Source organism: Giraffa tippelskirchi, chromosome 9 (genome assembly GCF_054371585.1).
Source record: "Giraffa tippelskirchi isolate mGirTip1 chromosome 9, T2T-mGirTip1v1.2.pri, whole genome shotgun sequence".
In the NCBI taxonomy this organism is placed as follows: Eukaryota; Metazoa; Chordata; class Mammalia; order Artiodactyla; family Giraffidae; genus Giraffa; species Giraffa tippelskirchi.
This window is the reverse complement of record NC_137283.1, coordinates 150,308,125-150,322,319: the sequence shown is the minus strand read 5'-3', so window position 1 is coordinate 150,322,319 and position 14,195 is coordinate 150,308,125. Positions and strand designations below refer to the sequence as shown.

At 47.3% G+C, this 14,195-nt stretch overlaps 1 protein-coding gene, 1 long non-coding RNA gene and 1 pseudogene across 8 annotated transcripts in view; 2 read left to right on the top strand and 1 right to left on the bottom strand.

Annotated features, from left to right (window-relative positions):
- Positions 1-877, bottom strand: part of LOC145521429 (uncharacterized) — a 16,615-nt gene extending 15,738 nt beyond the window's left edge. The window contains exon 1 of the long non-coding RNA XR_014065382.1: positions 771-877. This is a non-coding gene — a long non-coding RNA (uncharacterized LOC145521429). The remainder of the gene's footprint in view (positions 1-770) is intronic.
- Positions 720-3,063, top strand: LOC145521415 (tyrosine-protein kinase RYK-like; annotated as a pseudogene). Its single transcript, XR_014065374.1, has 2 exons — positions 720-2,719; positions 2,814-3,063. The product of XR_014065374.1 is annotated as a tyrosine-protein kinase RYK-like (transcript).
- LOC145521420 (UL16-binding protein 1-like) lies at positions 720-14,195 on the top strand. Of its 6 annotated transcripts, none has more exons than XM_081530003.1 (5): positions 720-893; positions 5,576-5,839; positions 6,322-6,486; positions 7,620-7,725; positions 13,863-14,195. In XM_081530003.1, exons 1-5 carry the CDS (start codon positions 821-823, stop codon positions 13,906-13,908), a joined length of 654 nt encoding a protein of 217 aa, XP_081386129.1. In that variant the 5' UTR covers positions 720-820; the 3' UTR covers positions 13,909-14,195. The 6 variants fall into 6 exon arrangements, with proteins under 6 accessions (XP_081386129.1, XP_081386128.1, XP_081386126.1 ...); XM_081530002.1 differs by having other exon boundaries at positions 7,593-7,725; XM_081530000.1 differs by having other exon boundaries at positions 6,211-6,486.

Below are 14,195 nucleotides of genomic sequence, written 5' to 3'. Positions count from 1 at the left end.
TCTGGGAGGAAGAGAAATTTTTTTTTTTTTTTGAATGACAAATAATACTGGATCATTATAACTTCTGTAATTTTCAAAGATTGTACATTATACAAAAAAAAAAGGAAGGGCAAAGTGTCGAATTACACACAATCCTTCAAAATGCATTGGCATTGAAATTTTGAAGGAAAAATAAACAAATGGGACCGAAGCAAATTTGCAAGTGATATGCTGGTCTAATTTCAATACTGCTGTGTTTCTGGGACTCAGGAAGCCCGAGGAGAGGGAGAGTGATGAGAGAAGGGCAGGTCAGTGGAACAGTCAGCACACAGACGACATTTATCAGTTAAGTTTCCCACCCGAACTGGCACTTGAAACAATAACTGGGTTGGCTGAAAAGTTCCTTCAAGTTTTCATAAGATGGTATGGAAAACCCTAAGGAAACTCAATACAATGAAAAGGTCAGTGATCATCCAAGGCAAGCTCAAGATGGGGAAGTAGGAAGCCTTGAGCTCTCCCCTCCATGACCTTCTTGCCAGAAATTCTTCCCTGACCTCTGATCAATTTCTATTAATTAGGGACACAAAAATGACAAAATGATCTAACTAGGAAGATTCTGGCTATCAGCCCAAGCACAGCTCAAGTACACTTCCAAGGAGTGGGAGGAATGAGTACCAACAGCCCCGGCTGTGACGAACTGGCCCTGGGCGGGACCTCCGCGTGGAGGAACGCCTGGGGCCACAGAAGTGCTTGCTGAGCCTGCCTCAAAGGAAAGCATCCACTCCTCTGACCTGGCATCCTTCACTCCTGCAAAACTGGGATCCAGGTGGCAAAGAGAGAGATGGGTGGCCCCGAGACCTGTCTTGCCATCTTGGTCCCGCTTCTGATTGTCTGGTTCAGCGGGACGCCCGGTGGTGAGTTCGGGGATGAAACCGCGGGCGGCGGGGGGAAGTTACGACCTGAACAGGGCGGGCGGCCTGCGCGAGGATTCGCGAAACTTCTTCGGGGTGGCGCCGCCGCCCCCTCCTCTTTCCCTTCCCCTCGGTCCTTTGCTCCTCCCCCGAGCTACTTGCCTGCTCTCCGGGGCAGAACAGGGGTGCCTTGGGTGAAGCAGTAATGCGGGGAGTTTGAGAGGTGACGCTAGGAGAAGAGGGGGCCAAACCGCTACAGGGAATGCTGTTGAGGCCCCCCAGGGCCCAGCCCGCCCCTTGGAAGTGGGAGTCCTGGAGCCCGGCGGGCTGGGACCCGTCGGCCTCCCCGCGGGGAAGGGACCCAGAACTGTCCCGAAAAGCGCAAGTCCGCGATCTGCGCGCAGCGCCCTTTCTGGTTCCTACTGCTGTCGGCCCTTGAAGGACCAGCGCTCTTTATCACCGATCAGTTAGCACCTGCAGGGCGGCCGGGGCGAGGAGAGCTCGGCGGCCGTCCGGGGTTCGGGCAGGGGTGGGCCGCGGCGGGTGGCCGAGCTTCTCCTGGGCGGTGGAGGCGGGAGCTCCGAGCCGGACGGACGTGCGGGCCCGTCTCCCGGGACGCGCATCTTGACGGCCGCCGCCGGTACCGCTCGGGTCAGTTAGGCTGCCTTTCGCCCTGGGCCCCCTGCCCCCGGAACTCCAACGTACTGTATCAGTGTTTGGGCTCGAGCTGTCCTGTCCTGGCAAAGTAGATTCTGAAGTTATGATACTAAATGCAGCTCAACTTGACAGTAACTTCAAAAAGCTTCACAGTCTTAGAGTTGAAACGAAGGAAAAGTTGCCATCCAGAAATTGAGGGCGTAAAACTTCAGCCTTGGACAAAAGGGCCAGCAGAGGAACCCATTTATGATCCTGTACATGCAGCTCCAGCCGTTGTCTGCACGTGTGTTTTATATCAGCCTAGGGATTTGCTGTCCAGTTATATTTCTTGTAGTACTAGTATTAGCTGTTTTGCATCTTCATAGTATGAAAAGGATTGAACTGGAATATGACATCGGCACCAGCAGTAGTTCCCAAGGGCTGTCTCAGTCCCAGTAGTTCCCAGATGTCTCAGTATGTGAGAGGCAACACACCCAACAATACAACTCCCATCTCCAGTTATCCTACCTCGTGGGTACAGGAGTAGGGCTTGTGAAGTATCACTCTTTTGGAGGCCAGAGCTAAGGTGAATGATATCAAAATACCTATCCAGGGAGAGGAACTCAAAAGATGTACTCTAAGAAGGTGCCTTTTGGTGTACTTTCCATGGGGTTTATGTAGATGAAAAAGATCCAGATAAAGAGCAACAAGCATTTGTAAAAACAGTTAGAGATCAAGCTTCTGAAATTCAGGTGACAACGATGCTCCCTGAAAGTTGTAGGCTACGAGATCTTCATCACAGAAATCTTCCTATTACCCATGTGTGAACAGAAGAAGGGGAAAAGCCCATGGTGGATTGCCTTGCATGAACTGGGGTTATCTTAAATTGTTTTTATGGCAGTGCAAATATATAGAGGCCAATAGTCTGCAGGCAACTTCTCAACAAAACCTAGTTCACATGGCTGCTCAGATTGCCTGTGGAAGGAGCTACCTGGTCAGAAGAGAAGTCCTCCACAAAGACCTGGTAGCTAGGAGCTCTATCACTGATGACAACTTCAAGTTAAGAGCAAAGCCAATCCCTCTCCAGAGTCTTGTTCCCCTTGGACTCTCACTGTCTAGGGAACAACAAAAACACAGGATCGATGGATGGCTTTTGAAAGTCTGGTTAATAATGAGTTCTCCAGCCTTCCCTGGTGATCCAGTGGCTAAGACTCCACACTCCCACTACAGGGGCCTGGGTTCAATGCCTGGTGGGGGAACTGGATCCTGTATGTCACAACTGAGAAGTCAGCATGCTGCTACTAAAAGAGCCCACGTGTTTATGACTCTGGCCAAACGCCCTTCAGTGGACATCTACCGGTTTGATGTGGCCGAGTACCTGAAAGAGGGTTACCAAATAGCCCAGACTCTCAACTGTCCTGATGAACCATTTATGTGATGGCTTGTGCTGGGCCTTCGATCCAGAGGAGAGGTGCAGTTCCAGCAAAGGGCCCGGTGTCTCACAGAGGTCCATGCAGCTCTGGGGGCCTGTGTCTGACTCTCCTCTCTCAGTCCCCCAGGGTCAGGAGGAAGGTGCCTGTCGAGGCCCACTTGGAGCCAGCCAGTCACATACATCACCCAGCATCACAGAAGCACATGTGTCTTCCAGAACATGTGCCTTAGGAATGCTTTAGCATCTCAACTTTCTAAGACATATTTAATGATGTGGAATACTTTCTCAATATCACTTTTATTAGGTTTAGCTGAAAATGTTTGTGTAAATTTTTTACGCATAGTTGCCTTTGAGGTATAGGTATATTCTTACAAAAGAGTTTTAAAATTGTTTAAACACACATATTTGAACTAACGATCTTATTACCAACTGCTTTTTCTTTTCTTAACTTCTACAAGGTAATGCAGTTGATTCACCTTTAAAGTTTTGCTTTTTTTTCACTAGTTTTAGGAATGATTTGTCTTCAACATGCAGTACTTTTCTTAGGAAAACAGAAACCGTCCGGCAGTTATGGGCTAATGCCCCCCACTCCTTTATTACAGAGTAGCTACCTTGGTCCCAAGCGCCATACGGGAATCCACAGGCGTGAGCAGAGGGTAGTGGCCGTCTAACAGCTCTAGTGTCACCTGTAGGCCAGCTGCTGGTGGGTCTTGTTCGTTCCCTGTGGCCCTGCTTATGTCAAAACACATAACCACTTCTATCCTATGACGGCTGGCCTAGCTGAACTAATGATTAGGGGTTGATGAGCACACATGACGATGGGCAACCCCAGTCCATGACCAGAGGCCTCATCTCTGCCAGGCCCCAGGACCACACCGGGAGCCACGTTTACATGGTGTGACTTTCCCCACTGCAAGTGGCATGGCCTAGCTTCAGGACACTCAGGATCTGTGTTGTGAGCTTTCAAGTAGAAGATGGCATGTAGCACCTTTCTGACCACAGATACCTCTGATGTCACCGGTTCTGCTGGGTCATCTGCCCAAGAAGCAGCTCCAGCCATGCTCATCGTTCACCAATTGTGACTGCTTTAGTGCTGGGACAGCAGGTGGCAGCAGAGACCTAGAGTCTGCGAAGCCTAAACTATTTCTTCTGTACCATTCCAGGAAACCTAAGGCCACACTGGTAGTTAAATGGAGATAGGATAGGGACCACACCCCTGCAGCCCTCGAGAGATTGTAGATTGGTACTTGTCTCTGTATTTCCTCCAGGATATTGTGTACACGTACTATTGGGGGATGGGGAGGTAGGGTCTGGAGTCTGAATCTGGAATTCACTAATACGGTAGCCTTCACCCCACGATCATTTACTGGCTACTCAGGTCTCCATGCATGTCACAAGTCCAGGGCATGTGAAATGACAGCTGTATGGTGTGTGGACCCAGTGATAACCACTGTAAGCAGAACCTGGACTGCTGTCCATTGATGGCCTGGTACCCTGTGCATCACTGCAACAATTGGGGCATCAGGATGATACTACGGTTCCTGTGCATGATGTTAGAAACACACTAGGTGCAATGTGAATGTGAGAGTAGTTTCTGCTTCTGCAGGTTCACTTACCCCGGTAAATAACCATGTGGCTCTTTGGGAAAGAATGGAAGGACTTTTGCACTAGATGTGGTGATGAAAGGGTCCTCTTCTTTAGATTGTGGCTTCTGTCTTTGGTGGCTGTGCTCTGAGACGTGGCTCAGATCTGGAAAATGGGCCTGGATCAGATGTTTGGTAGGGATGGCTGCCTTTGGCTTCCTCATCATCCAGCCTTGTGTTCTGTCTCTCTTTCTCTCTTTCAATGGTACAGTTTGTATCTAGGTTCCTGCTCATCTGTTGGCCTTTAGGATCACCCTGTGCTGAGCCAGCATCATATTCTCGGCAGTCCGGCCCTGGCTGCATTGAGACTCTCTAATCACTTTGACCACTGCACCTACTTTTCTGTTGACCTAGAGCACCCCCACCTGGAATCTGATTTTTCCACAACTTCCATCCCTGTTCCTGATAGAAGCCCACAGAGCACCATGTCCTACCACAATCCCTGACCTTCTGCAAAAGTCATCCTTCAGCTATTGGAGGTGCTTCTCATCCAGGCTTTCCTCTCGGGCTCCATAGAGTCCATCAGGCTTTCCCATGGAGCTGGTGGACTGCACACTTTCCTGCCCTTTCATACCATGTCCGCCCTGGCAGATTCACTTCTCTGAGCCTTGGATCCCCTCCTCTACCACCTGCCTCGGAAGCTCTGGATTTTCTCTTTCATGCCATGTGGGATTCGAAGACCCATCAAAGTGGTAGATAAGCAGCATTTCCTGGCCTTCCTAAGTCCTCTGACCCCTAATTGTGAATTCTCCTTTCTGCAGCTTTGGGTCCTGTGTTGGCCTTATGAGCAGAGTAGAGATAATGTTATGTGGTTTCTCTGCTTTCTCAGCCTGTAGCTGGTGTTGGGGGGAAAGTGGGTCTTCCTGCTCTGCCAACCCAGCCCTGCAGCTTTACTGTGCTCTCACATAAGTAGGGGGAAGAGGTAATGGGTCTTCTTCTCCAAACCCTGCCCTCACCTGCGTTTTCCTTCACAGACTCTCACTCTCTTTGCTGCAACTTCACCGTCAACCCTCAGCCCAATCCTGGAGAGCCATGGTGTGTGGTTCAAGGCCACGTAGATGGGAATGTTTTTCTCTCCTATGACTGTGGTGGCGACAAGATCCAATCCACAAGTCCATTGGGAGAGGAGGTGAAAACTACGAACACTTGGGAAACACAGACAGAAACACTCAGAGACATCGGGGACTTTCTTGAGGGACAACTGCCTGACATTATACCAGAGAAACACATGACCAGGGGTGAGTTCAATTCAGTTCAGTTCAGTCGCTCAATCGTGTCCCACGCTGCATCCCCATGGACTGCAGCATGCCAGGCTTCCCTGTCCTTCACCAACTGCCAGAGGTTGCTCAAACTCATGTCCATCGAGTCTAAGGGTGAGTTAGGAAATCCAAATGCTGAAGAAGCACACTGGGGGCTTTGCTGCATCCATTGCTTATGGGTAAAATATTCAACTGGAGTTTGGTCCTTCCCTCGTAATCCAGCGGAAGGAGGGAGCCTTGGAGGAGAGAACAGGGCCAGATTAGCTGAGCCCACGGGAGGTGGACCAAGGTGAGGCAAAGAATTTGTCAAGTCCAGAGCCTGAGCTCTTTCTTTTCCTCCGTGGGGTCAGGCCCTCTGATGCTGCAGGCCAGGATGACGTGCTGGTGTGAAGAGGATGGACACTGCAGTGGATCCTGGCAGTTTTGCTTCAATGGACAAATGTGCCTCCGCTTTGATTCAGAGAATGGACACTGGACCGTGGTTCATTCTGGAGGGAGACTCATGAAGGAGAAGTGGGAGAATGACAGAGCTGTGAGCGACTTCTTCAAGAAGGTCTCCATGCAAGACTGTCGGGCCTGGCTTCAGGATTTTATGGTGCCCTGGGAGGAAATGTTGAAGAGCGCAGGTGAGACAAGTATAATGAAGTGGTAGTCCACTCAGTGTGATATGGACCCCCCCTCTGTGTGTACATGTGTGTGTCTGTGTGTCTGTGTCTGTGTGTGTTTTGGCAAAGTGATCCATCGAAAGTGAGCTGTTCCTGAAACATGGATGGACCTAGAGAGTGTCATACTGAGTCATGTAAGTCAGAAAGAGATGGAGAAATATCATATGACATGCCTTATATGTGGAATCTAAAAAGAAATAGTACAAAAGAATTTACAAAAGAGAAAGTGACTCACAGACTTAGAAAACAAGCTTATGGTTCCCCAGGGGAAGGGATAGGTAGGGACTTTGGGAAGGTCATGTACACACCGCTCTGTGTCAAATGGATAACCAGCAAGCTCCCCCTGAATAGCACATGGAACTCTCCTCAATGTTATGGGCCAGCCTGGATGGGAGAGGGGTTTAGGGGAGAAGGGGTACATGTATATCTATGGCTGAATCCCGTCACTGTTCACCTGAAACTATCGTAACATTGTTAATGGCTATACCCCAATTAACAGTGTTTTCGGTGTGAATAAAAACAAAAGGATGTAAAAAAACAAATTTAAAAAGTGAGTTGTCCTGGGAGAACAGTGACCCGGGGGTGCTCTGTCATCCTCCTTCCTCTTCCACCTCCTGACGTCTCTCCTCACAGCACAGGCCTTTACATGAAAGAACATGGATTTTTGCTGATCCCAATCCTGTAGACATCTTTTTGATTTCTGGGATTTATTTCTCACTGTACCCTCTTTCCAGAATCTTCTTTTAATTGTCACCAATGCTACTTCTGGAAATCTGTCAATACCACCTCTGCTGTCAGCTCCTGAGGACTCCATCCTCATGTCACCACCTCTGTGTCACAGCAGGACTGAGTGGCTGTGTTGGAAACCTTGCTCCCCCATTAGCTGTCAGAGCCCTGTGAGGACTGGGCTGCTCCCTGCCCCCATCTCACCTGAGGATCTGTCACTGGGGCCTCCATGTGATGGGTGCAAGCTGTCTGCACATTAGGGGTACCTGGATCAGGGGGGTGAGGAGGCATCTGCTGAGTTTGGAGTCTGGACAAGGGCTTCACTCTTACTCTCCTTGTAGCATCACTGACCACCGTCCCCCCTACAGTGCAGCCCATGGCCACAGCCATCGATCTCAAAACCGGGATCATCCTTGGAGTTCTCGCCGGTTTCATCATAATGGGCATCGTAGCCTGGATCCTTTACAAGAACAGGTACTGAGTGCAGAATTCAGAGGGAAGCCTGGGGCACGTGGCCTGGTGTGAGGATGGAGAAGGTGAATCCCAGCCAACCCCTGCCCCTCACTGAACCTCCTCATCCTGAAAATGAGCAGGTGGATAAGATCCCATATCACCTGAGAGCAGAACTCAGACAAGTTCAGCCCTGACTTCTGAAAGGTCCCCACGGTCAGGCGACATTGTGAAAAGGGAGGGGCGTTCACTAGGCTGAGGGCCTATTGATGCTTAAAGGGTTTAGCCAAGTCCCCTGACTGAGCACAGACTGCTGGCTGGCAGGGCCCAGGGTAGGTGGTGTGAGAGCAGCAGGCACTCAGGGCAAGGGCAGGACTCACGGGGGCTGAGAGCAGCACTGGGGCTCCACATGATGTGTCAGCGGGGAGGGGACCCACCGGAGGGGACCCACCCAGAGGAGACCCACCCAGGGGGCCAAGATGAGATGGGCCGGGCTCTAATCCCAGGAGGAAGGGGTGGGAAGGCCTTTGCAGACCCAACTGCAATGGCCTGTTCTCACAGGAAATGCCTTGGGTCAAGCAGGCAAGGCAGGAGCCCAAGAGCAGAGACTGTGGGAAGGGGTTAGGCCAGGCCTGCGCTCCTGGAGCAGCAGCAGTTACAAATCAGCCTGTGGCCTCCTGGGGACCCAGAGCCTCCATCACTGAGTGGTCCTGCCTTGAGCAGAGGTGACAGGATGGTGGGCCTGAGCTGGGGTGGCGGCGCCCAGCTGGGCTGTACCAGGAAGTGATGGGGGGCAGGGACCCTGGGCCTGAGAGCTGTGTGTGCTGCTGGCTCAGAGGCTGGAGGGGAGTGAAGGAAGGAGGTTTGCCTGCAGCCTCCCAAGGCTGTCAGGAAGCAAGGCCTGTCCTCCGGGGACCTGCTCCCTGGTCCTTTAGGCCCCCCTCGGGGAGGATCCGGACCTGAGTAAAGGCAGCAGATTGATTTCTCACTGGCTCCAGTCCTGAGCCTCAGAAGGGCGTGTCAGGGCCTGGGGTTTCTCTGTGATGCAGGAAGGAAGGAGGAGGTGACAAGAAGCTGCTGGGCCTGGGGTGGGGGTGGGGGTGGAAGACATAGAAGCCCCTCAATGAGGGCGGGGCTGGAGGGGGTCTCAGGAGGGGCAGCCCCAGAAAGTGACAGGAGTTCCTCAGCCTCCTGGACCAACACCCCTTTATTTTCTACAGGAGATGGTGCTTCTAAGAAGCCACAACAGATGCTCTGTTGGCCTCATGAAACAGTCTTTCCTTGACAGCCATTGTTTTCCTTCTGTGCACTTTAGAGCCAGGAGATCAGAGCCAGGCTTTCTGAGTCTGCCTTCCAAATATGATGATGCAATATCTGCATTGTTTCATGACTCTGGTCACATCTGGTGAACAGCCTCCTCAGTCTCTTTTTTTTCCCCATCCTCTTTTGCCTCTTTCTCTTGGTTATAAATGATGGAATCCCTGCAATGAAATGTTCAACTTCTTGAACAAGAAATCTCCTCAAATAGCACACTTTCTGTCTTCTTCTAGTTTGAGAAAAATCAGACTCTTCTCTGTATGGCAATCTCATTGTTGCACATGATGATAATGCAAGAAAAATACCACCTGCTGTTACAGGACTCAGGGATTCTATGTTCAGAGAAACAACTTCAGAGTGTTTTCAAGAGAACAAAATATTATGTCTGAATGTCTCTTTTAGTCATTTTATTTCCTAATATGAATATTTAAGTCAGTATCTTGCTATTGCAAAAGACATAAATATTCCAAGTTTCCTTTTCTAATCAAGGACGGAACTCGGGACATTTCATCCTTTTTCTACCTTATGGGATCAAATAGAACTGATGATTCAGCTACGTTTATTGTGGAAGCAGAGAATAAAAAGAATGCTCTTAAAGTAATGTGCAGGCTAGCTGTCGATCCCAAACAGTATCCTGATAACCTGGATCCAAAGATATATTCTGGAACTTGTGCAATAAAATCGTTTTTTATTTCATCGAGATCCGAACCCTCAGTGGTGACTCTCCTGTGTTCCTCTATGTCTCCCCCTCTCGAAGGAGAAGCCAGACTTCACCACACAAACTATGTCTGTTTTGAAAAGTAGATTTATTTCCCCATAGACAGAGGATCATATTCAGAATAGATAATGAAGTACTACAAATAAATAAGATAAATTGTAATTTTTGGCCACTGCTTGAGCTGTTCACATATGGTGAATTGTTGTTCAGTAGCTAAGTCAGGTCCAACTCTGTGACCCCACGGACTATAGCACGCCAGGCTTCCCTGTCTCTCACTATCTCCTGGAGTTTTTCAAACTCATGTCCATTGAGTCAGTGATGCCATCCAACCATCTCATCCTCTGTTGCCCCATTCTCTTCCTGCCCTCAATCTATGCCATCATGAGGAACTTTTCCAGTGACTTGGCTCTTCACATCAGAAAGGTAAAGTATTGGAGTTTCATCACCAGCATCAGTCCTTCCAATGAATATTCAGGGTTGACTTCCTTTAGGATTGACTGGTTTGATCCTCTTGCAGTCCAAGGGACTCTCAAGAGTCTTATCTAGCACCACAATTCAAAAGCATCGTTTCTTCAGCACTCAGCCTTCTTTACGGTCCAACTCTCACATAAGTGCATGACTACTGGAAAATCCATAGCTTTGACTGGACAGACCTTTATTGGCAAAGTGATGTCTTTGCATTGCACATCCTACTCAACATCTTTCTATTTTCTTGTCAAACCAATTTTACCACTTAATCTTGATGGTCAGTTTTTCTTTCTTATCATGCATGTGTTCTCTGGGGGAGCACTTTTTATTTCCTTTAAGTACTTTTCTTTGCATTCACAACTTGACCAACTGTTGGATAGAAAAAGCTTCTGTTAGGTCCTTCTCGGTTCTGTCTTTTATTGTGTCCATCTTTAAATGAAATATTCCCTTGGTATCTCAAATTTTCTTGAAGAGATCTCTAGGCTTTCCCTTTCTATTGTTTTCCTCTCTTTGCCTTGATCATCCAGGAAGCTTTTCTTATCTCTCCTTGCTATTCTTGGGAATTATGCATTCAGATGGATATATCTTTCCTTTTCTCCTTTGCCTTTCACCTCTCTTCTTTTCTCAGCTATTTCTAAGGACTCCTCAATCATTTTGTCTTCTTGCATTTCTTTTTCTTGGGGATGGTTTTGGTCAGCACCTTCTGTACAATGTCATGAACCTCCGTCCATAGTTCTTCAAGCACTCTGTGTACCAGACATAATCCCTTGAATCTATTTGTCCTTTCCACTGTATAATATAAGACATTTGATTTAGGTCATAGCTGAATTGCCTAGTGGTTTTTCTTACTTTCTTCAGTTTAAGTCTGAATTTTGTAATACAGAGCAAATGATCTGAGCCACAGTCAGCTCCCTGTCTTGTTTTTGCTCCTGTATAGACACTCTCCACCTTTGGCTACAAGGAATATAATCTGTCTGATTTCAGTATTGACCATCGGGTGATGTCCATGTGTAGAATCATCTCTTGTTTCGTTGGAACAGTGTTTTTGCTATGACTAGTGTGTTCTCTTGGCAAAACTCAAAATAACCTTTGTTTCCTTCATTTTGTACTCCACGGCATGTAGGTACAGCAAAACCTCAGAGATATTCTAGGCTGTGTTCCAGACCGGGGCAATAAATTGAATATCATAATAAAGTAAATCACACACATTTTTCATTTCCCACTATGTATATAGTTTTGTTGACATTGTCTGAAGTCTGTTAAGTGTGCAATAGCTTTATGACTAAATAAATAATATACAGAATTTCATTAACAACAATTTGTTTCTAAAATAAAGTCATTTGAGAATCATCTGTGCCTTCACAAGTCAAAATCGTTTTGCTGGTGGACGGTCTTGTCTCAGTCTCTGTGTCTGCTGACTGATCAGGATGGTGATTGCTGAAGGTTGGGGTGGGTAGGGCAATTTCTGAAAAGAAGATAACAGTGAAGTTTGCCACATCGTTTGACTCTTCCTTTCACAGATTTCTTTGTAGCATGCAATGCTCTTTAACAGCATTTTAACCCACAGTAGAACTTCTTTCAAAACTGGAGTTAATCCTCTGCAGTCTGCTGCTGCTTTTTTCAACCAAGTTTACGTTATGTTCTAAATCCTTTGTTGTCATTTCAACAATCTTCATAGGTTGTTCAGCAAGAGCAGTTTCTGTCTCAAGAAACCACTTCCTTTCCTCATGCATGAGAATGAACTCTCTTTCATTTCAGCTTTATGATGAAATTGCAGCAATTCAGCCACATCTTCAGGCTTTACTTCTAGCTCCCTTCTTATTTCCACTACATCTGCAGTTACTTCCTCCAGTGATTTCTTGAACCCCTCAAGGTCATCTGTGAAGGTAGGAATCACCTTCTCCCAAACTCGCCTTAATGTTGATATTTCCACCTATTCCCATGAGTCAGTGTTTTCAATGGAATCTATAATCATGAATCCATTGTAGAGGGACTTCCCTGGTGGTCTAGTGATGAAGAATCCACCTTCAAATGCGAGGAATGATGGCTTGATCCCTGTTCAGGGGACTAAGGTCCCACATACTGCCAAGCAGCTAAGCTCACCTGTTGCAACTACTGAGCCAAGGCACTGAAACTAGAGACCTTTGTCCCGCAATGAATGATCATGCATGACCCAACGAAGATCCTGTCTGCCTCAACTAAGACCCATGGAACCAAATACATAAATAAATAAATAATATTTTTAGAAAAGACGATATGCTTTTTTAAAAAAATAAAATCAGTCCAGAAAGTTTTCAGTTGACTTTGCTCAGATCCAGAAGAGGAGTAACTATCTATGCAGCTATACCATTAAAATATATTTCTTAAATGCTGTTACTTGAGCATCAAAATTGCTCCTTGAACCATGTGCTGCAGACCGGATGTTGTGTTGGCAGCTATGAAAACAATGTGGATCTCATTGTACTTCTCCATCAGATTCTGGGATGCTTTGTCAATCAGCAGTAATATTTTGAAAGGAATCTTTCATTCTGAGCAGCAGGTCTCAACATTGGACTTCAAATATTTGGCCACCAATGTTGTGAACAGATATGCTGTCATCCAGGCTTCATTGTTTCATTTACGGAGCACAGGCAGAACAGAATCAGCCTAATTCGAAAGGGGCTTAGAATTTTCCAAGTGGTAAGTGACCACTGACTTCCAGTAATCTGCTGCATTAGCCCTTATCAAGAGAATCAGCATGTTCTTGGAATCTTTGAAGCCAGGCATTGACTACTCCTCTCTAGGTATCAAAGGCCTGGCAGGCATCTTCTTCCAGTAGATGGCTCTTTTATCTATACTGGAAAACTTGAACTTCATGTAGCCACCTTCATAGATTATCTTAGCTAAATCTTTTGGATAACTTGCGGCAGCTTCTATGTCAGGTCCTGTCCTACCTTCTACTTTACTTTATGGAGATGGCTTCTTTCCTTAAACTTCATGAACCACCCCCTGCTATCTTCAAATTTTTCTTCTGCAGCTTTCTCACCTCTCTAAGGCTTCAGAGCAATGAAGAGAGTTGGGGCTTTGATCTCGACCAGGCTTTGGGTTCAGAAAATGTTGTGGCTGATTGGATCTTCTATCCAGACCCGTAAAACTTTCTTCATATCAGCAATAAGGATGTTTTACATTCTCAGAAACAGACTCCCATATTAAAGAATGAACTTACCGTTTCTGGGGGGAAGGAGGCAGAAAGGGATAGTTAGTTAGGGAGTTTGGGAAGGTCATGTACACACTGCTCTATTTAAAATGGATAACCATCAAGGACTTATGTATGGCATATGGTGTGTCTGTGTGTGCACACTCAGTCATATCCAACTCTTTCTGTCTTCATGGACTGTAGCCTGCCAGCTCCTCTGTCCATGGAATTTTCCAGTCAAGAATACCAAAGTGGGTTGCCATTTCCTACTCCAGGGGATCTTCCCAGCCCAAGGATCAAACCCACAACTCTGATCACTATTATGTGGCTGTCCTGTCAGGAGGGGAGTCTAGGGAGAATGGATGTATGTATGTATACGGGCGAGTCCCTTAGCTGTTCACCTGAAACTATCCCAACACTGTTTGTAAATCAGCTATACCTAATACATAATAAAAAGGTTTTACAAAATAGATTGTTTTTCAGATGGAGTGGTTCGAGACAATTCTGGGAAAAAGAGACAAAGAGATGAAAAACCCAACTGCCACTTTTGAAGAACCCAGGGCAAAAGCAGGATGCCTCACATGCTCCCAGCACACATGAACACTTAAGGGTTCAGCCAGTCACCTACGCCACCCCTCTGACTGACCCCTGGACACACCCCTCCCCTCACCCCATAGAAGGGACCAGCTCGCCCCACCACTTCGGGGAGTGAGCAAGCAAGGAACCTGTTGTTTGTTCTCCCTCCCCTCTGCTGCAGCAGGAGCCCCAATAAAGCCTTGCCTCAATTTCTTTTAATTAATAAATTTGATTAATTTC